Source organism: Pleurodeles waltl, chromosome 2_2, assembly GCF_031143425.1.
Source record: "Pleurodeles waltl isolate 20211129_DDA chromosome 2_2, aPleWal1.hap1.20221129, whole genome shotgun sequence".
Taxonomy (NCBI): Eukaryota; Metazoa; Chordata; class Amphibia; order Caudata; family Salamandridae; genus Pleurodeles; species Pleurodeles waltl.
In genome coordinates this window covers 591345311-591367410 of record NC_090439.1, presented here as the reverse complement: position 1 = coordinate 591367410, position 22100 = coordinate 591345311, and the positions used below count along the sequence as shown (strand labels likewise).

The window sequence follows — 22100 nt, the reverse complement described above, 5'->3', positions numbered from 1 at the left end:
CTAGTACCAAAGAAAATCTCATAGTAATCAGACAGAGTCTGGGTGGAAAATGGAAAGTCACACCTGATCCCTCTGAACCAGGGGATTTTATACACAATTTATGCATATTAATAAAACTGCAAATTCAGCATGGTATGATCATGATTAGATCGCATTGGCAAATCAAAAACAATTTTGTAAATTTAAAAGTTTCTTAACAAAGATCCACTTCTTAAGGTAAGAGAAATCTACCACTTGCTTCCTCTACAGCAACACTCTGGAGGTGACCAACCAATAGGAAGCTTTTCTTAACAATAGCCCATAGAAACATGTTCTTCATTCCTGCGTCGGAACTTTCAGCACAAATCCTTTAATATGATACATCAGGTACACAATAGGAAGTTTAATTCACAGTACATGCTTTCTAGTACGACAGACTATTTGTGTCATTGCGCTCTGTGTGCCATGGAAATAGTGGTGAGAGAAGACTTACAGCGGGTAGCCAATTGGGAGCGGTAAATGAGCAGAAGCAAGATGAGCAGAACACCAGAAACTGCATCCATTTTCAAGGCCTGTAGGCCTACCACTCAGTGCGTTGGAAAGGACAGCCTTGTTGCCAGCAGCTAGATGGGGTTATCAGAGGCCATATTCATGACACTTTCCTCAGTGGTCCTCATAGGGACCACTGTCCTGCCCCACCACTCGTCGGTTTCCTCCCGGCGCCGCCTGCTCCCACTGCACATTGCTACCCAGATCTGCCAGTCACATGAGGCTGCGGCCTCCCCCGCTGCAGCAGGCCTCACACAGCAATGTCAGTTGTCCCTTGACCTGAGGCACCAATATGGGTGTCTGTGGTTTCCACGCAGCCTCCAGCATAGGAATCGGCCTAGCTGTATATGTGGGAGACAGTTGGAGGAGCAGATTTTAGGGGATTGGATGGGTGGAGGGCAGTAGCCACTTTAGGAAGTGGCCATTTTTGTTTGAAGTTGGACACGCCTCCGGGCCAAGAGCATTTCTGTTCGCTGTGCTCCCCTTTGGTCTCACCAGTGCTCTCGGATGTTCATGAAAATGATGGCAGCGGTTACAGGACATCTCTGTGGAGGTCAGTGGTTCCAGTCTTCCCCCTACCTGGACCACTGGCTGCTGATGGTGGGCTCACCGCAGGCAGTCATCACCCACCTCCAGATTACGACAGACCTACTACATTCATTGTGGTCACTGTCAACACCCCAAAGTCATACCTGACTTTTAGAGTCATTCTGGACACAGTAAAATCTGCACATGTCCTTCGGTACAGAGTGTCCAGGACATTTGTCCTATGATCCCAATGTTTTTGCCTCATTCCTGGATTGTGATGAGATTGAATCTGAGATTGATGGGTTTGATGGCCTCCTGCATCCTGATGAAGTACTATTTATGGTGCATGTGGGCTCTCCAGTGGGATCTGAAGTCCCAGTGGATGCAGCTTCAGTAAAATCTCTCCAGCCTGGTCCAGATTTTGGAGGGGGCTGTGAAAAATCTGCAATGGTGGCTAACTGACCCTCTCCCTTTCCCACCTAGAGTTGACAGTGGTGACTGATGCATTGCTTCTGGGATGGGACGCCATCTGGGAAGATGGAGGTCAGAGGCCTCTGGTCTCTGGCAGAGGTGTGCCTCTGAATCAGTCTTAAGGAGCTGATGACGATTCCCTTGGCATTGAAAGCTTTCCTGTCATCCATCAAAGGAAAGCTGGTCCAGGTGTTCACGGACAACACTACCGCCATGTAGTACTGCAACAAGCAGGGCAGTGTGGAGGTGTGAATCCTTTGCCAGGAGACACTGGGCCTCGCGATATTGCTGGAACGTTAGGAAATCTTCTGGGTCATGCAGCACCTGGCAGAATCTCTCTAAAGGCTAGGGCAGACAAACTCAGCTGTTGATGCCCCGCAGACCAGAAATGACATCTGCACCAGAAAAATGGCTCAAGGTCTCTTTCAGGACTGGGAAGAACCTTGGCCACTTGCAAGAGCACACAATGTCAGCCTTTCGGCAGGCTAGAGTTTCCAAAGCGGATCTCACTTGGAGAAGCATTCTAACTACTGGAATAAGGGACTCTTACATTACTTCCTGCCAATACCTCTCCTTTCCTGTGTTTTGAAAAAGATCAGAACGAATGGCTCTGAAGACATCCTAGTGGCTCCAAATTGGGCAAGGAGAGTATGGGTTTTAAATCTCCTGGCCATGACCCTCTGTCGATCAAGCTGACCTTCCAGGACGATCTCCTGCCGCAGCAACAGGAGAGGGTCCTACACCCGAACCTGCGCACTCTCCACTTTTTTGCTTTGAGATTGACTGGCAGTAGTTGAGGGCCTTCGATCTTTCTTCCAACGTCTGAGGTCATCCTGGAATCCAGCCGCTCATTGATAAAAACCGTATACGCCTGCATTTGGGACTGGTTTGTGGCTTAGTGCTCTGAGAAACATCTTAACCTACTGTTTAGACATGATTTTCTCCAACTCCACTCTCCTAATTTATAATAACTCACGTTCATTCGAATGGTCTGTTCATGCAGCCATTTTCTTTCAAATTCAGTTCTCTCATAAGCCAAGTAGGACCATGCACACAAAAACCAGAGTAGTAAGACAATGGACCAAAATCTCACCTTCAGTTTTTGCAGAATTCTACCATCCTCCAAATTTAGAAAATGTGGTTGATATTGAGACAGGATTAGTTTAATACTACAATACTCTAATGCTAGCCTTTGATAAGTTAGCCCCCTTGAAATCCGATTCTGTTAGACCACACCAATGGGCATTCACCTTGGTTTACTTCTGCATTGCGAGAATAAAAAGCCTCCTGTAAAAAACTAGAGCGGCGCTGGCGTTGCTACAAAGAAACAGAGACCAAGGAGTTAATTCGCTCAGGCTTGAGTAAATACCACTGTAATAAAAAAAATAAAAAAAAAAGCTTGATAATTATATTTAGCCAAACAAATGAACTCTGCTGGTAATTCACAGAAACAGCTATATAAAGTTCTCAATTCCTTTATCAAACCATCAGTCTGTATTAAAAAAAATTCAGGCCTCTCAAGCCTTATGTGACTCTCGCTTCACAGTTTCAGAATAAAAATAACAAAATTTATCAGAAATGTACTAATCCTGATGAACTGGCAGTTTAGTCCTTAGAGTTAAAGAAGAATAAACCTGCTTGTGCATCGTGTCTGGAGCAGTTCTCTCCCCCTTCCCTAGAACAAATCCAGTTGGTCCTTACCTCAGCCATATTGCGATCTTCTTTAGATAGATGCCCCTGTCACCCAAGGTTACAACTTCCTTAGCCAATACATGAGCTCTAGCTGTGATTTCTCTTTTTAATCTATCTATCACAAAAGGAGAAATCCCTGCAGCTTGGAAAGCAGCACAAGTGATTCCAATCCTGAAGAAAGCCAATCAGCCACCTGAAGATTTAAATAATTATCATTCGATTTCACATCTTCCTCTATTGGGCAAGCTATTGAAAGGCCTAATAAATAAACAGCTCATGGAATATCCAGAAACTAATCAGCTTTTGGATCCTTCACAGTTGGGTTTTCGCCCTTTCCATAGTACCAAGGCCACTTTAGTGACTGTGAAGGACCATATCAGACTTCCTTTGACACTAATAGCCCCATCATTTTAGTACTATTGGATCTGTTGATGGCCTTCAACACAGTGATACACTCCTGACTTCTGTCAAGACTTGAGGGAGTGTGGCATTGGGAGGCTACCACTACAGTGGCTAGAGGAATTCCCCTCCAGTAGAACTCAAACAAATATGTTAGGCCCTTTTAAGTCACGCACTACATTTGGACAAAGGAGTGCCTTAGGGCTCTTGTCTTAGCCCTACACTATTTAATATTTACGTGGCTCCTTTGGCGGTGCTAGTCGGACAATATGGGTTAGAAATCTATTTAAATACAGATAATACTCAATTGCTGCTTTTGTTTGACGGTAAGCAGTCTAAATTAAAGGAACTTTTTGACTTGGGCCTCAGGGCTATTGCGGAATGGATGATGATAAACTGTCTCCAGCTCAACGCAAGTAAATCAGAGATCATGGTATTTGGAAAGGAAATTAACCTCTGGAACTCAAGATGGTAGCCTCCGGAACTTGGCATTCCCCACAACCCTAAAACTGTTGAAAAGAATCTAGGAGTTTACTTGGATCGATCCATCTCGATGGTCGAGCATGTTCAGAAAACCACAGGTTTTTGCTTCTGCCCGTTAAGACGGGTTTTCCCCTTCTTCATTCCTTCTTCCCGGAAGGCACTGGTCCAGGCATTGATCATGAATGACCTGGATTATGGAAATGGCTTATTTGTTACCATAAATGAGTCCTTGCTGACCAAATTACAGGTAGTACAGGCAGCTGGCCTAATATATAATGCTCCAACAAGGACATCAACTACTCCTTTACTTCATGCCCTTCATTTGCTTCCGGTCTTTAAAAAGATTACCTGCAAAATCTGTTGTATCACATGCAAGGTTCTCATTGGCATGGGACCACATTATTTATCTTAGAGACTTGTCCCCTGCTGTACGTTCAGAAATTTGCGCTCTTGTGACAAATGATTCTTGACTGTTGCCAGAATCGCTAAGATTAGGACAGGAGGAAGATCTTTCTCTCATGTTACCGCTTTATGTTCGAATGCTGTTCCAACTTCTCTCCATCAGTGATCATCTCAGATTTAGGAAATTACTTAAAACCTTTGTGTTTTAATGGTATTGTTGCTTTCTGCCATCTTATAGCTACTAAGCTACCACACTGAGATACCCCTTTGGGGTGAGTTATGCGCGATAGAAGCAACTTTAATTTAACGTAATAGAACATCTCTGCATCCTTGTTGAAAGTGTTGTTTTCTGCTCTCCTTTGCTCTGGACACACTTAAGGAGTGTCAGTTGGCTGTCTCTGCTTTTTTGCTGTTGCTGAACCAACCCTCTGTTTACCACCCTTTGAGACATGTTTTCTGAAAGGGCTTCAGCATGTTTCCTCGCAAACCTTTTGTTATGCCGTAATGGGATCTTAATTTAGTTTTAGCTTATTTGATATGTTCCCCCTTTGAATCATGCATGCATAACTGCCCTCTAAGACTTCTGACAATAAAGACAGTCTATTTGGTGGCCATTACATCGGCTAGGAAGATCGGCAAGCTCTTTCTGTGCACCCTCCATACACCTTCTTCTCAGCCAAACTACTTCTCCGAATCCATGCCTCTTTTCTTCGGAAGGTGATGACACTTCCACGTTGCCCAGAATATCATGCTGCCAACTTCATTTCTCCTTACCCATCACCACTGTCAATCTAAATTGATTTAGCACAGAGCACCAGGTGGACAATGAGCTCTTCATAGGGTTTACTCAAATGAAGAAAGGGAAGCAGTGCAGAAACCAACCTTCTCCAGATTGTGCTCTGCACTAAAATCTGCTACACATAGGCCAAAAAGCAAACCCCTGAGGATTTCCTGGCTTGTTCCACCAGAGCCAAAGCTGCATCTACTGGGTTAGCTGGTGGAGTTCCTATCTTCGACCTTTGTCAGACTGCTACATAGGCATCCTTTCACATGTTTATCAAACACTACTGCCTTAACAATCAGGTCTATCATCATGAGTACTTTGCCTGTTCAGTCCTTCAGGACATTTTGGTCTGAGACAGTTTGCAGGCCCACCTCTTGGGAAGTATTGCTTTTGTATCTATTCTAGGGCAAGGAATCTGCAGATAGAAGTCTCTATCAGAAGACCAAGTTACTTACCTTATGTAGCACCATATTTTGAAGAGACACTAGCCAGCTGCAGATTCCTTACTGGCCCCCTCTTCTTCCTTGTTCTGCGAACTGAACATTTCCACCTAAAAAGGTCCTCTGATCGCCTTTAAGATCTACACACTGTTCGAGAGCCCTCTGACTTGGCTCCATGCTTCAGGCATGGAAAAAGACAGAAACTGAAGTCGGCACGCTTGGGTGTCTCCTATAAAGGGCACCCCATACGTCATATTTGGGGTGGACGACGACTCTAGTTGTGGATTTGTGTGACATCACCTACTTGTGCGCAAAGGTGCAGCTCAAGATTTTCCTGATCCAGTCATCTCTGGAGCATTATCTTAACACGTACAGACCACGTATCCGGTGAACTTTCTTTTTAACATATCTTTTTTAAGTATTACTGCCAAGGCTCTAATATGTGAGGGCAGGTTACTTTAAGCTATTCTTTTTTACCATTTCTGGTCTGAATTCTGCTATGCGGTCTCTCAGTACCTTCTTCAATCTTGGCCATAGCTGTGGGGGAGTTGTCGTAGTAATGAATTTAAGAAGCATCCATTTGGCAAGAAAGTCATTTATTTTTGGCATTTTAAATGCATCTTCTTGAAGATTTCTCATTGCCCTCCTGCCTTATCTCTTCAGAGGAAGTGTATGTATGTTTTTTGTTTCACACATAGAGGCACCTTTTTTTTCTTTTTTTACACATCTGCAGAGTGGAGAAAAAAGTAGAGTTTATATCATCTGCACCAGCGACTCTATATTGCGACATTGTGGTACTCATGGGAATGATGCTTTAGTGAAACTGCAGCTTCAGTCTTAACTCTTGGGGACAATTTAAATAAGATGGTATCTGCCAGAAAAATGAATAACCCTAGATAGGTATCTTGTTCTTCTACTAAGTTTTTTTACTTTTAATGCATACTTCTTCCCTTAGATCTCTCACTTTCCCCATTGCATTACTGGTCCAGTTACCCAGTGACACTGCACTGCTTAACCTGCCCTAGGGGTAACAATATTGGCATTCATACAGAACATCCTTGTAGAAGGCTGGCCCTCTATGTAGTGTGCAAAGCTAGGCACACTGTGCTGGAGGTGCAGGCAACCAGAAGTTGGTTTACAGGGGTAAAACCTAGATCACCCAATGCTCTAGTTTTTAAGGTAGCTTGGTCGAGCAGTTAGGCCAATCCTGGAATAGTGAAATGTATTTGTTGTACTCACAGTATCAAACAAGCAACTCACGCACTCAAAGGAATAGCCCAATACCAACCTATAAAAATAATTCAGTTTCGTATGTAATGTTTAAGACCAGGATTATCAAAATTCGTTAACTACTTTTTGAGAAATCAATTTTTGAAGTTTAAGAACATTTTTGTTTGTGTGCGTAATTACACACTATAGGAATCAATGGAAAGTCACCTTTAAAACTACATATAAAATTGTACAGTTGGGTTACCAAGTTCTTCTTTTCCATGTTGGTCGAGGTCATCGGTGGGCACACTATGCCACCTGGAGAAGTTCGGGTGGCTCCCGGTTCCGGCGGGAGCAGCAGTGAAGGGTCTCTGGATCTGGTGCCTCGCCACTTCGAGGGACCACTTGGAAAAGCACTGCATAGATAAGTCTAGAGATGGTTCCTTGGGGTCCCCTTTGAGTGTTGAGCTCACAAGGGGTGAGGGACCCTTAGGGCACAACAGGTTCTTCATTGTAGGGCACAGGGCGGCCGGGTGCAGAACGAATCGGTGAGCAAGGAGCTGTGTGCAAAGATGCCCTTTGGAGCTGAAGGCACATCGGTTCGAGGGTTGTTTGCAGGACAACGGGGGCACTCTGGCTGGAGGTCCGGGGTGTTCCTGAAGTCCCTCGACTAGGGCTACCTCCTGGTCCGTTCTGGTTTTCTTGCTGTCCGACGTTAACTGACCAATACCCAGGGTATTAATACAGTTTGACGACTGGAGGGCGCAGTGCCACCAAACTTGGCACACTTGCAGGGTTTGTCCTTGCAGTTGTAGGTGTGTCGTCTGGTCCAGCTCTGACTTCGGGTTCAGGAGTTAGCAGCTGCTCAGTGAAGTGACCCTCACTGTTTTGATGGTTTCTTCTTGTTGTAGAGTGGTACCTCCACTCTGAACGGTGTTCTTGGGTGATTTTCGAAGCCTGTGGGTCCTCTGGGGTTCTTTGGAGTTTTTCCAGTTGTCCAGCAGCTCCTAAGCAGTGATTGTCTTGTCCTGGGTACAGCAGGCAGGGTTTGGCTCCTTTTTACTTTGTTCTGCAGGTCCACAGTTCTCGTGCCTTGAGTCTTCTTTGTGCTGGTCTTCTTCTGTCCGTCGAATCTGATTACCTGGTCTAGGGTTGCCCACTAAATACTGAAGTTAGTTGGCATTTTAGGGGTAACCTGGTAGTGTCCAATGGGACACCTACAGTGGCAACTTCCTGTGGCAAGAGTCACTTTCTTATCCCTGACTGGCTATTTTCCTTCCATCTAAGATGGAGGAAAATAAAATGGAGTGTCCACCTCGCAGGCAACATCTTAGGGGTGGTGAATGCCAGGTGGGGCCACTCCTGCTACCGTTTGTGTAGTTTCCCGCCTTTGCTCCTGCCAAAAGTTGGTATTTACAAAGGGGTTGTGGGTCAAGTTTCAAAGGCGGTAAGCCCTTTGAAGCTCGCTGCAAGGCTAGTGCCATTCTTGAGGGAGGAGCATTGTTCTGCAAACCACAGACAGATCTCTCCCCCAAGGTTTGTAGATTGGATGTCTGGAGGTGGCAGTCTGGATAGAACCAGTCAGCAACCATGCCAGGGTAGTTAGCTTTTGCAGGGGGCACCTCTAAGGTAACCCCTGGGTACATTTAGGGATAAATCTATTACTGGTACAAGTTTGTACTTATCATTCCAAGTTGTTTGATACCAGACAACCCAGGGTTCAGTGTGGCCATCACATAGCTGGGAAACTCTTATTGACCAGTGTCCAGCACAGGTTTTAAAAAAAAATGGCTGCTCTGTTCACTCACTGTTGGTAAGGTGGGGGCATATTGTTCATGCAGCAATGCCCTCACATATATTACGGTACACCCTGCCTTAGGGCTGGAAGTCTTGCCACAGGGGTGTCTTATCCATAGTGTATGCAGTGTATGGTGGACAGGGCACACAGGCAGTGTGCCATGTCGAGTTTGGCTTTTAGGATTGCACTAGCAGTGCTGGGTGCATCTGTATGCATGGCCGTAGAGGGTGGTGCAATCAGTGCTGCTTTCCTTAGGAGCCTACCCTAAGTACCCCATGGCCTGGGTACCTAAGTATCATTTACTAGGGACTTATAGTGGCTGTTAAGGGTGTTGACAACTACCTTTGCAATTTTTAAGGAAAGAACACTGGCACTAGGAATCTGGTTAGCAGGATCCCCATGCACTCCAATCCAAGTTGCATCTAGAAGCCAGGCAAAAAGTGGAAGGGTACTGCAACCAACTGCCAGTTTATGCTAGTATCAGTTTTTGTTTTTCAGCGCATTACAGATGCAGTTTCCTTTGTTTAGCTTTTTGTACTGAATGCTTCAAATTTTCATGCTATGTATCTGACTAGATCAACTGATGTCTACTAAGATGTGTTTAAAATCTAATTACATTATTGTAAACAGATGTCCAATCCTCATGATGTCTGTATGTATTGCTTGATGCTGAATCATGATCCCTCAACCCTTGGTTCAGTGCATTTGAAAGCCATTAGGGAGGACAAGGCCAGTTTTTTCCTAGCCTTGGACTTTAAGTGGACCCTCAAACAGTCCCTTTTCCCCTCCCTTCGGTATATCTCCTAATAGAGAGCACCTCTTCAAGAAGTCCTGTCAAGAACAGAAGAAGCATCATTGGATGCACAAGTCCTCTCCTTCCTCATCCAAGAAATTGTTCAGTTCTCGAGATCACTTGTTCTCCATTACTGACCTCTTTCTCAGCACTGATTCCAATTTAGAAGCAGTTTCACCCCGGATTTCCAGGCCCAACCCGTTAATCTGTCTCAGGCTTATTGACCAGCCATGTTGGATGTGTTTTATGGCTGCAGGACCTCCTTCTGGGCATCTTCTACCTCTTAGGCAGGCCTGGCAGCTCCATCCCAGATGCTTCCTGTCTGCCTCTTCATAGTTTCTGACCTCTGCACTGCAGTACTGTATTCCACATTGTCTCCAGTGTCGCTCTGTGAGACACTTCAACCATTGAAATGGTAGGAGATCTTTGAGTGAGTAGATGTTAAAGGATCAATCTCTTGCTGAATCTCTGCTCAGAGCCCAGAGATTTGCACATGTGGGAAGAGCTCTTTTCCTTAGATTAGATAAAAACTAGAGTTCTAATGCACTGAGGAGTATAATGTGGACACTGATAACCTCCTTTCTTCATTTCACACTCTGCTTTACCTGGATCTTAAAATTACTGGCTTAGCTGTCTCTCCGAAGGGGGGGTATGTCATATGTCGTAACCCTTGGGCCCTCCATCAGAGGGATTTGTTTATTTATGGCTGTTCGTTAAGCTGTAGAAGTTCTGGAATTTCACGTTGCAACTGCTGACCCAAGTCTGACATCCTCACAAATCTTACAGCTATCTTCATTGGCTCCTAAACCTTTTTTGTTCTCTTTTGCTAGAGACAATCCTTGTTACGTGGGGAAAACACGTTTCTCTGCTCCAGCACCATGGGCATGATCGCACAATAACACAGGGCAGTATTGTTCTTTAGAACTCTTGTTGGCTCATTCTTTTCCTGGAAGCCTGGTAACTCAACTTCTTAGATAAAACTCAAGACCAACACTGTTTGTTTGATAGGAAAATTTCCAGATACTGTCGGAATAAGGTCCTATTAGCCTTAGATGCAAGGATTGGATTGTGTTCCTGGACCTCCAGGACTCCTGTTTTCACATTACAGTCCTCCAAACACATGATAGAGTGCTTCACCCCAGTTGTCAGACTTCTTGCCTTCAAGCTTAGGGATTATGCTCAGTAGAGATTTTCAGTCTCCCATTGACGTTTGTGGATACTATTTTAGCTCCCAGAACCCTGACACCAGTCTGGCTATGCTGGGTCAAATTTGTCTTTTTGTTCCCTGAGTGAAGTGAAGTTTTGTTTTTATCTATCTCAGGATCACTTATCAGTATTCTTCACTTTGTACTCTACCTTGCTCAGCAGTGTTTGGTCTCTATGGAGATAGAGCACTTGTCTACAATGTCCTCCTTCCTATGCCTTTGTGACCATTCTTATTTGTTTATGTTGCTTTAGTGGGCATATTTTTGGAAAGCATAATATACACGCTAGCTCCCAGGCCTTTTGGAGCTCAGCAATGGGTTTTAGGTTTGGTCTGACCGTCCTGCCTTCTGATCGACGCCACCTACAGGTGCAGGGGTACTGCTCACGAAAATCTTCTGGATCCAATCTGGCACGTGGGGAGAATTCAAAGGTAAGAAATCTGCACCTAGATATAGTCTCTACCAAATAAGGCATTAGGAAGAACATTATCTTATTACAAAACACACACTATTTTTTTCCAGTTTTGTAGTTGCAACTTTGACTGCAGTGCACTGGGTTTCTGCTAACCAGGTCCTCAGTGCCAGTGTTCCTTACCTAAAACAAGACACCTCATCACTTGATCTCCATGTGACCAGGCCCTTCAGTCTCCCTGTAAGTCCCTAGTAAATGGTACCCCTGGTATCTAGGGCATTGGTGCTAAAGAGGGCCCATCAGAGCTGCAGCACAACGTGTCACTCTGAGGGTCCCAGCACCAACCTTATGCAGACTGCCATTGCAGGCTGAGTGACAAGATGCTCCTAAAATTCAAAATAGGGCATGGCACACACTTGTGTGCCATTTTCCCTAAAACACTGCTTGTAATATCTGGAAGTCACCCCTAGAGCAGGCTCTCAGCCCTAGAGCAAGGTGCATTAAAGTGCAAGCACGAACCTATATGCATGAACAAATATGCCTTCCTCTACGATTTGTTGATTCTTAGACATAGTAAATGTACAGGGAAGCCATTTTAAAAACATATGCTGGACAATGGTCATTACGAGTTCACCAGCTACATGATGGCTTCTCTGAACCTAGGAATGTTTGGTATCAAACATCTTGTATTAATAAACCCTCACTGATTCCAGTGATGGATGTGTTAAGACATGCACCCAGAGGACACCTTAGAAGTGCCCCCTGAAAAACCTGCCAGCTGTTGATGAGGTCACTGACCAGTTTTGGCCAGCCTGCCACTAACAGACGAGAATCTGACCTCCCAGGGAGAGAGCCGCCATTCTCGAGAGGTCAGAAACAAAAGCGTGTATGTGCTGGGGTGGTACCCACCCCTCCCCACAGGATGACCTGCATTCCAAGGCAGGAGCTTCAAAGAAGCCCACCACCTTTGATATGCATAACTTGCCTTCCTCAAATTAAGATGCCAACTCTCCCTGCTTCAGGGTCCACCTGGCACCTGGACGGGTGGGAAAAAAGTAGCTATGCAGAAAGTGTCAGTCTTCCAGACTAGGAACACCCCTAGGGTGGCCAGCCTGAAGTGGACACAACTTAGGAAATTCTGCCATCTTGCATGTGGTGGAATTTAGGACCTCAGGATATTGTAGTGCCCACTTCCACAGGGGTGTAGGGGCCCTAAGGGTAAGTAGCCCATTGGCTACTACCCTTTACTCCCCTTAACACCCTCTAAATTGAGTATTTAGGGGACCCCTGATACCCGATTCTCAGATCTTCGCTGGACACAAAAGAAGTGGATGAGAAGCTGCTGAACCCGAGAACTGAGGAGCACGACTGACTTGGCTCCAACCCTGTCGGCCTGCCTGCTGCACCAGACCCTCGAGGAGCCACTGACCTGTCTTGCCGCTGCAGTCTCCAAAAAATTGGGAAAGTTGCCATTGCTCTGCAAATCGCTAAAACTACTCCCTCCTAATTCATAACACGAAAAGTACTCACCTGACTCCGGTGATCTTCGTATCAAAGTTTATATAAAAGCATGTGTTGTTTTTATATATTGGTCTTGAATTTCTTTGAGTGTGTCTAAGTGCATGAGTGTGTGCCTTACGTGCTTAGCACTACAGTCCGATCTGCCTAACTGCTCGACCACACTACCCAAAAATAAAGCATTTGAGATGTCATTTGTGCCTCAGTGATACCTTTGGGGATTGCTTGGATTCTCTGCACAGTGTACCTCATTTTGGCCCACTGTAACGAGCCAGCTTCTTTCCCTCTCATATCAGGCATTCTTTTCTAAACATCAGCTTATGAGTTCTGAAAATATACTCAAATTCATCTTACATACACACTTTTCAATTTCAGCACATATATATTAATTTGTTTGAGCAAATGCCTCTAATTGAGTGGACTGGGCTTTATGCAGTAGAGCTACTGACAGGCAGCTAAAGAGCTATCAGTAACTCACAAGCTACTTGTTGGAGAAGCCTGCTCTAAGTTGTAAGCGTAATACCACCATGATGTTTAGACTTTGTTGCTCCTTAAAGTCCTTTTTTGGTCATCTGACTGGTGGAAATATGCTGCTCACCCTACCCTCTAGGAAAGAGACCCTAATGTCTCGGTCGATGATCCTTCTGTCAAAGAAGCTAAACATATAATAGAATCATGCAATGAGAGGGGACTGATACATCTTGGGAAAGGGCCCACACACATTGGAAATCATACCCACGCCGTAATATTTATCAATTTGTATCCGTGTAAATTTCTTCACACTTTGGATATGCCATTTGCATATCTCATAGAAGTAGGATTCACTTTAAGCATTGCACAGGAGCATGATTATAATAAACCTGTACCCTCTAGTAGAACCTGTGCTAAATTTAAAAAAAAAAAAAGAGACACCCACACATTTTGGCATACTTATCACTTGCTTTTTCTAACTATATTGAGAGTGCTGTAGCAGTTGATTGCAGCATCACCTCTGCATTAGATGTCACTATCCTCAAAAACATAGTTTGAGTTGACAAATCATACCTGCCAAACTCTGGTTTACTTTTGAACTTACATTAACTAAACAGAAAAGTAGAAACAATAGTCTGTGTTGACGAGAAACATACTCTAGTGTAACTAAATCTAATTATACAAAGATTCCCAATTATTAAAAGGGCACTCATCAAAGAGACAAGGAGTGTAACTATTACAGTAACATTGTTGAATCATTTAATCCTACCAAGGAAACTTTTTTTTCATTATTGAAAGTTTAACAACGCCAGAGTTGGACACCCCCTCCATCGCACCTTTTCAATGGCTCCATGACATTATTTGTGATTTCTATCATTAAAAAGATATTAGACATTTTGTCTGTTTTAGAGTACAAATAGGGAAGGCTAATTTAAAAATTTCTAGAAAAGAAAAACAGTATTTTACAAGCATCGTACAAAGAATGCTCAGTGATACCTAATGTCTTCTCTCCCTTTTCTTTAGTAAAAGCTGACCAAATTCTGTAAAAAAATGAAAATGGCTCTTCTGGATATCCTAGATCCTTTCTCTGTCAGAGGTTTTTAGACTACTTCCAGATTCCGTCATTCCTAAATTGAGCATTCAGTAATCTGAAGCTAAAATCTGGCAGGGTCCCTATCTCCTGAATGCAGGCGAATGATAATCCGTTGTTTGAAAAAAGTAAATGCTGAGATAGCCATGATATCCAGCTGTTCCCCCATATCCTCACTACCTTTCCAGGCAAAAAGTGTTGAAATGATTAACGTCCAGCTTAAACAGTTTATTGAACTGAATAGCATCCTACATGCGCATCAGTCTGGCTTCCTTGCATCATACAGTGTGTAAACAGTGCTGGTTATGGTAATACATGGCATCTGCTGAACCATGAATGAAAGTGATACTGCTGTTCTGATTTTGCTAGACTGGTCAGTGTCATTTGGCATAATGGTCCACTCAGTGCCTCAGCGACACTGATGTCAAATACCAAGTTCTGAAGTGGTTAATCTTTTCTGTAGGAGCTCTATCAAGTGGTGTTTTTGACATCTTTCATCTCTGAAATAAAATAAGTTTGTCTGAGGGACCCACATGGTTCAGCAGTGAGTCTGACTATTCAGTATCTCAGTGGCACCTTTAGAAGCGAATATAATTGGTCGGAGCAAAATGTGCTTTACATGAAGATGAGACACAACTGATGGTGCACTTGTTTTGTAGCATGAGTGTAAGTGCGTTATAGATTGTGTCCTGGGTGGATGAACACGCCCTTCAGATTAACACTGTCCTATCATATTTGGAAACTGGACATGCTGGACCTCAAATTGATGATCAGAGGAACTGGGACCTACATATGTTATTGCTTTTGTTGCCAGAAATCTAGGGGTTTCATTTGCCAGTTTCCCATTTAAAAATGACATTGAGAAGCTCTCAAAACATCCTTTTTATTCCAGGCAGTTTGAGGAAAATATTATATCATCTCAGTAGAAACTCAGAGAAAATCTGTACTCTTGTTTTTAGTCTGGAGTACTGAAGTTTTTTTTAATTTAAGAATTCCTACCCTATCACATTCAAAATGTGGCTGCCCGATGCATTGCAAGAATTACAAAAAGACTGCCTGTTTCTTTTCACTTGAGATAATTTAATTGACTTTGTCTTACAAGATGTGTTTTCAAGGTTTTATGTCCGTGCCTTAAAGCAATCTATGGTTCCCCTTTTTTGTGTTCTCTACTTGCTAAATTAATTCACAAATACACCCTCACAAGAATTGCCACTCCCACAAGAACTCTTACAATCACAATGAGCTAATACACTGGTAATTCTGTGTTTCAACAGAATGTGTTGTACTTTGGCAGTGTGCTCACTACTAAGGCATGTAACTCTTTATTGCAAGAACTTAGAACCACCACTATTCTTTTTCGATTTATCAGCTGCTAAAAACACATCTTTATAGTACTTCACCCAAAATACTGTCACCACCTTCTTGATTGTTGAGTTTAGTGCCAGTATGCCCTGCGGTAGTTGCATTATACGAACTATAACTCAAAATCCTATCAGATTTGTGAACAGTGTAGTAGAATCAAGTGCACCATGTAGTGAATTGCTGAAGAGAGCATAAGAGTGCAGATGTTAAGTTGTTTAAGGTAAAACTGAACGTCTGGAATGAATAGGTTGTATGTCCTGCTTTGTAGATGAAATCTCTCCTTGCCGCCTCAAATTTTTCCTTTGGTGAAATTTCCAAAAATGTTCTAGCATTGCTAGACAGATGTGCCCTTAATGCATTCACAATTCTACTGCTAGAATCCTGCTTTGTTTCCCCTTTGGAGACCTCATCTCTCCTGCTCTACTTTCTCTCTGAGTGTCGTACAGTGGAGTTTAAATAATTCTGCATCTACCACAGACCATTCTTGGGGCATAGTGCAGATGTTTCAAAGAACAAAAAATGCTCCTACATGCTCCTACCACCTCTTCTACCACGGTTAGTTTCATCTCACTTACATCTCTCTTCCCCTGGAATTAGCTCTGTGAAGATGTACTTTATTTTAGATAACCCGACCGTCCATATTTTATTACAAGCTGAGAATCAATTTCAGATTCCATGATTTATATAGCAAGAGAGCACAACAGTTTGATTGTACATGCAGTTATCATCTCCAAAGGCCTGCCTTCAGTCACAGACTTTTTCTTCCATTGGCTAACCACAGGCTCACATATCCTGGTGCATGTTCCCCTTCTTCAGCACCCACTTCTTTCACTCCGTGTCCAGGACTCCCATAGGTCCTTTAGCCATCGGGCATATCTCACACATCAATTATATTTGCTCTTCTTAGTAGAATCCTCGCAGCTCAGTTTATCAACGCCAGACAGCCAGTGATGTCTGTAAACTATAACAAAGCCTACTAACATCAATTTGTAACTTAATGTGAAAAACCTACATGTATTTACCAAGAGTATTATCAGTAGGCGGTTGCAGATTTTTTGTAATGCAAGAAGCTGGTGCACCATTCTTTTTAAAATGTGTATTTTTTAAACACTAGGACAGGGGCCTGCAAAGGTGGGGGTTGGCAAGAGACAAGGAAGAAGGGAAAAAGGGCAAGGTGCGGCAATAAGTTAATGAAGTAATTTGTTAGCACAGATATTTTATAATTTCCAGCTACAAAATCTGTTATAGATATTCCAGATAGCCTGGTGTACGAAAGTCTTTCTTTCTGGCATGGTTACCCCTACTTTTTCCCTGTTGTCAGTGTGGTTAGTCTGTTTTCACTGGGATCTGGCTAACCAGAACCCCAGTGATTGTGCTCTCCCCTCTAAATTTGGTTGCCTTGATACCCTTTACACCACTTAGTTGGCATTCTGGTGTACCTCTGTAAGTCCTTAGTATATGGTACTTAGGTACCCAGAGCATTGGTACACCAGGAGTCCCTCATGGGCTCCAGCATATATTATGCCACTCATGGAAGCCCATGCAAACTGTGTCTGCAGGTCTGCCATTTGCAGCATGTGTGGAAGGGTTGCATGCACCCTTTCACTACTGGTCACTACACCAGGTCAGTGGCAAGTCACCCCTACAATAGGTCCTTCCAGCCCTAAGGGCAGGGTGCAGGTACCTGTGAATGTGGGCACCCCTGCACTGCAAGAGCAGAGTTGCTCCTATGAACTCCAGTTCCAATTCACTAGACTTCATACTTGCGGGGAAGCAGTTTTATCTATGTACTGGCCGTTGATCACTTCCTATGGTCCAGCTACATAATGGTTACCAAACATGCATGCCTAGGTTGGGGGTATCAAACATCTTGGAATCATACCCCAATAACGATGGCTGTATTAGTGGCATGATTCCATTCACCCTGGGGTCTCCTTAGAGGACTCTTCAGTATTGCTCCTACCAGTTTTCCAGGGTCTGCGAGCAACCACGCTGCTGCAGCCCCTCAGATAGGATTCTGCCCTCCTGCTGCTTGACCAGCTCAAGCAGGGGAAGGCAGAACAAAGGATTTCCAGTGGGAGAGGGGTGCAACCTCCCCTCCCTTGGAAATAGGTGTTACAAGGCTGGGGAGGGGTAGGCTCCCCACGCCACCAACTTGCTTTGAAGGGCACACTTGGTGCCTCCTTTGCATAATCCAGTTTGCACCAGTCTGGGGACCTCGGTCCCTGCTTTCGTGCATAACTGCACAAAGGAAAGGGGAGAGACCACTCCCCCTGTCCATCACCACCCCAGGGGTGGTGTCCAGAGCTCCTCCTGGTGGCCACTTGATTCTGCCATCTTGAAACCAAAATGAGCAGAGGCCCCTTGGAGCATCTGATTGGTCAGGTTAGGCAGATGACGCCAATGACACCCTCTGATAGGTGGTCACCTAGCAAAATGACCAAGCCCCTTTTTGGGCTATTTAGGGACTCCCTTGTTTGGGGGGGGGGTCCCCAAATTCAGCATGCAAGACTCCACCAGGACTCCTTTGCAACAATCTCTCCTGCTCAAGGCCACCGGAACCTCTGGTGGACTCCACAAGAACCGAACAAGACTGCAACACCGAGATGACCTCTTCTTGCAACATTGTTTCCACAGCTCCTATAAGCACTTTGTAACATTTCCACAGCTGTGCATCCTCTGGGGTCGACAAGACGTCAGCTGCACCAAAGAAGCAAGACGGAATCTCCCAAGGAGCGAAGGAATCAATCCCCTGCATCTGCAGGCACCTAAGGCAACAGTGTGCGGCTGCTGAGATCTGCTGTCCTCTGGGCCTGATAAGATTCCCCAACACAGGTGGTGGTTCTCTACCTTCTATCAAACTTAGGAGTTGGTGAGCCTTTGCCTCTTACTCCTGGATGGAATCCCTGCGCACCGCAACTGCTGCAGCAACCAAGGCTTGTTGACTCCTGCTCCGAGGGATCTTCAGGCTCCAAGTAGCCCCAGCCACCAGCACTCTACCTCTGCAAGGACAGCCTCCTCTCTGCTACCCCAGCGACGTGGGACTCCTCTTCAGGTGTGCTGACTTGGCCACACTGAGACTTACTGTGACTGCTGCCAGTAGGTTGCTCATTGGGGCTCCGACTGTTTCCGCTGGCTCTCCTGTCTTCTTAGGGTCAGCCCGGACTCCCCTCCACAGGTCGAATCCCCAGGACCTTGCTGGTCCTCTTCAGCTCTGCAAATTTTGATCAGCTCCAGTTGCATTTGTTTATGCTTGTTTTGTGGTCCTCCTGACCACTCACCCGTCTGCAGTCCAGCGACCATCGAGAGACAGCTCCTAGCTGACATCAGGGACTCATCTGCAGCTCCTGGACTCCACAGTTGGACTTCATCCACTACTGTCAACCCGGATCTTCACCCACAGAAGGGTGGGCATTGTCTCCTGCCCAGCCTGAACATTCCTGCGTGAACTGAACTCTATCCCCTTCTTTTACAGATCCTCTGCATCCAGAATCCACTGTTGGGTTCCTCAGGTCTGGTCCTGTGCTTGCATTGTTCTAATTCTAAGTCCCCATTTTAGCCTGTGGGATGACCTGGCAACTTACCTCTGCTCTCCTGGTCGTCGGGGATCTTCTAGATACTCTCACAGCCCTTGGCTAACTACTCCATATCCTCTGTTGGGGGACCCACCCTCGCATTCACCTATTTTAGTATATGGTTTGCACCCCACCACCCCCCTCCTTCACCCCTCTTACAGGGCCCTTGCTATTTCTAATGTTTTTATGCTAAATCCTTGTACCTACCTGTGTGCATTGTCTGTGTACTTACCTCCAGAAAGCGGGGGGTTGCCTATAGTATTCTAGTTCAGTGTAATAAGGTACCTTTATTTTTGCAACACTGTGTGGTTCCTTTCATGTGTGATAAGTTACTGTGTGACTACTGTGGTACTGCAAGTGCTTCACACTCCTAGATAAGTCCTGGCTGCTCACCACAGCTACCACTAGAGAGCCTTGGCTTCATAGACACTTTAACATTTACTAATAAGGGTTGCCTGGACCGTGGCATAAGGTGCCAACAACATAGTAGTCCACCACACACCAGGCCAGCCTCCTTGACCTGGGAATGGGGAAAATCTATACAAATGTAAAGCGGTCACATGATATGTATTTTTCTCTGTTATGTGTAGTTTAAAACACCTGTATCCTCTATTAACCAACAATTTAAATATTTTTTTCTCATTCAGGTTGGAACCATTCTGAATGGTATGTTGGATGAAAGTTTTAGACAGCGCTCAATTCGCAAATTGCAAGGTGCAAAACTTGTGACAGCAGTGGTTCAAAATTGGTCAAAGCTTGATAGTTGGTGGAATAAAGACTCTGGTTCGGAGAGCAAGATGGCTGTCGTCACCCTCTTGGCAAAAGTTCTTCAGGTATTCCTTCCACTCAATGTATTACATTAATCTGTTAAATGAAACAAATAATTACTATGGTCGGGCATGCAGGCTATCATTACCTTATCAGGATTATAAACTACATAATTAATGCTGCATTCGTAGTTATTGTTCTGACAGATATTTCCAACTGTAGATTCCTCACCTTGTGAATATTACCTATTCCTCAGATGTGAAACTGGATCCGGAAACTCAAAACTGAATGCCTGCGTGCCAGTAGGTGGCATCATGTAGCTCTGCACCAATGTCGTTCTGCTCCGGACATGATGAGCAAGGCCCCATATGACGTCCGTTTCTTTCTTTCCGTGCCTTTAGACATGGATCAGGAGCCCTACTGCTCTTGCCTTTCACAAGTCTTTTCTCCAAAATGTTTCTTTTTTCCAGTGTTCAAGGGGAAATATGTCACCTCCCAAATGACAGGGTTTAAAACTTGTAGAGGCTGTCATAAACAAATGTCTGTGACAGATCCCCACGATGTTTGCCTGTGATGCCTGGGGTTGTACCACAACTCCAGCGCCTGCAAACACTGAAGTTAGGTGAATCCAAAGGCAATAGTGTGAGGCAAAAGTCTGTCATCAAACATCGGAAGTGACGGCACTGAGTGTGTTCTCTAAGTCGAGAGGAAGGTCCCCTTTCTACTCCCGAAGTTGCTCCCATGACGCATCCTCTTTGAGGTCAAAGTCTACAGGAAAGCTGAAGAAGAAACGCAAAATGGCAAAGTGGGAATCTGTCTATTACCAACATTCTCAAACTCCAGAGAGGGTGTGAGAGCATAAAGGTGCAAGTCTGTCTTGCGCCCGAACTCCTGATGAGCTGACTCCAAACTTGGTCGCGATGCAGCTCTCATTTCTCTGTCCGTCAGTGACATCACAGCAAATAGAGTCCTTTAGTGGGGCCCTGCTGGGCATATTTGACATGCTTCTGGCTCCCTCTGGTTAACCTGTGGGCCTCCAGTCTCGGCCCTGCAGGAGCATTCACCCTCTGTGCTGTCTGGGTCTCTTGAGCCCACTTTGGGTTTCACACCAGCTTAGGTGCCTACTCCAGTTCTGGCATCACTCTCTGCATCTGTTTCCTTAATGGTGATGCTGATGGTGTCAGAAAAAGGATCCTCTTCTGTAGTGGTTTCCGACTCCATGTTGGCCTTATTTCGACTTCGATCAATGCCGCGATCAATCACACCAGAGCACAAACTATAGCTAACCCTTCTGACTCTGGTACATTGCCTTTACCATGCAGCTGAGCTCACACTTTGCATCTACCTTTGGCTTAGGTTCTGACAATAACAAATATGAATGGGGGATGAATTTTTCCCATAGCATGGTGAGGATGACTGATATGCAGAGTTACAGATGCCACTGGTCTGGACGCCTCCCCAAACACTAGATTCGTCTCTCCCTCTGGTCCTGCCACAGAGGAAAGTGCTTCTTTTGTCATGGTGATGCGACAGGCGACCTGCAACTCCCTTCCAAGTAAGTCAAAACTAACATTCTCAGGGAGGTTGCTCTGCCTGGACAGGCGCCTGCAGAACCTCTCCTGTCATTTATCAAAGTCCTTAGGGGTACACTCTTTGGCAAGGACAGGCTTTAGGCCCACAGTCAGTAGGCAGGTAACTCACTGCCACAGGGTCTTGAGGTCAAGGTGTCCACCAGCAGAGTGAAACCTAACTCCATTCCTATGACTCCTCGTAACCATGAGTCAGAATATACAGAGACATTTGGCAAGTGTATGTTCTTCTGTCAGCCTTGGTTTATGCTCAGTCAATGTCAGCTGCCTCCTGGGCTACTATCGCCGTGGTTTATGGGATACATTTGTTCAAATCCTGCCAGAGAACCTGCAGGCGCGAGCCGTACAGGACGGCCAAGATGCAAAAAAATGTATCTTGTCTAGCCTTAACACAACCAGTTGCTTGGGCCAGGCGCACTGGGCATGAATTTGGTGGTTCAATGCCAGATCTGTGTGACTACTGCTTCATAGGGAATGTCCAAGCATCATTTTTAGATATGACATTTGACAGCTTTTACATCTTTAATGAGAAAACAGATTAAGCCCTGAAATTCTTTAAGAAAAGTTGTGCCACATCACGCTT

At 44.8% G+C, this 22100-nt stretch overlaps 1 protein-coding gene across 2 annotated transcripts in view; it reads left to right on the top strand.

Annotated features, from left to right (window-relative positions):
- PRKDC (protein kinase, DNA-activated, catalytic subunit) overlaps nucleotides 1-22100 on the top strand; it is a 2139921-nt gene that overhangs the window by 692330 nt on the left and 1425491 nt on the right. For both annotated transcript variants that reach the window (XM_069220133.1, XM_069220131.1), the window contains exon 37: nucleotides 19808-19993. In XM_069220133.1, the coding sequence (XP_069076234.1) occupies nucleotides 19808-19993 (186 nt within the window). The remainder of the gene's footprint in view (nucleotides 1-19807; nucleotides 19994-22100) is intronic.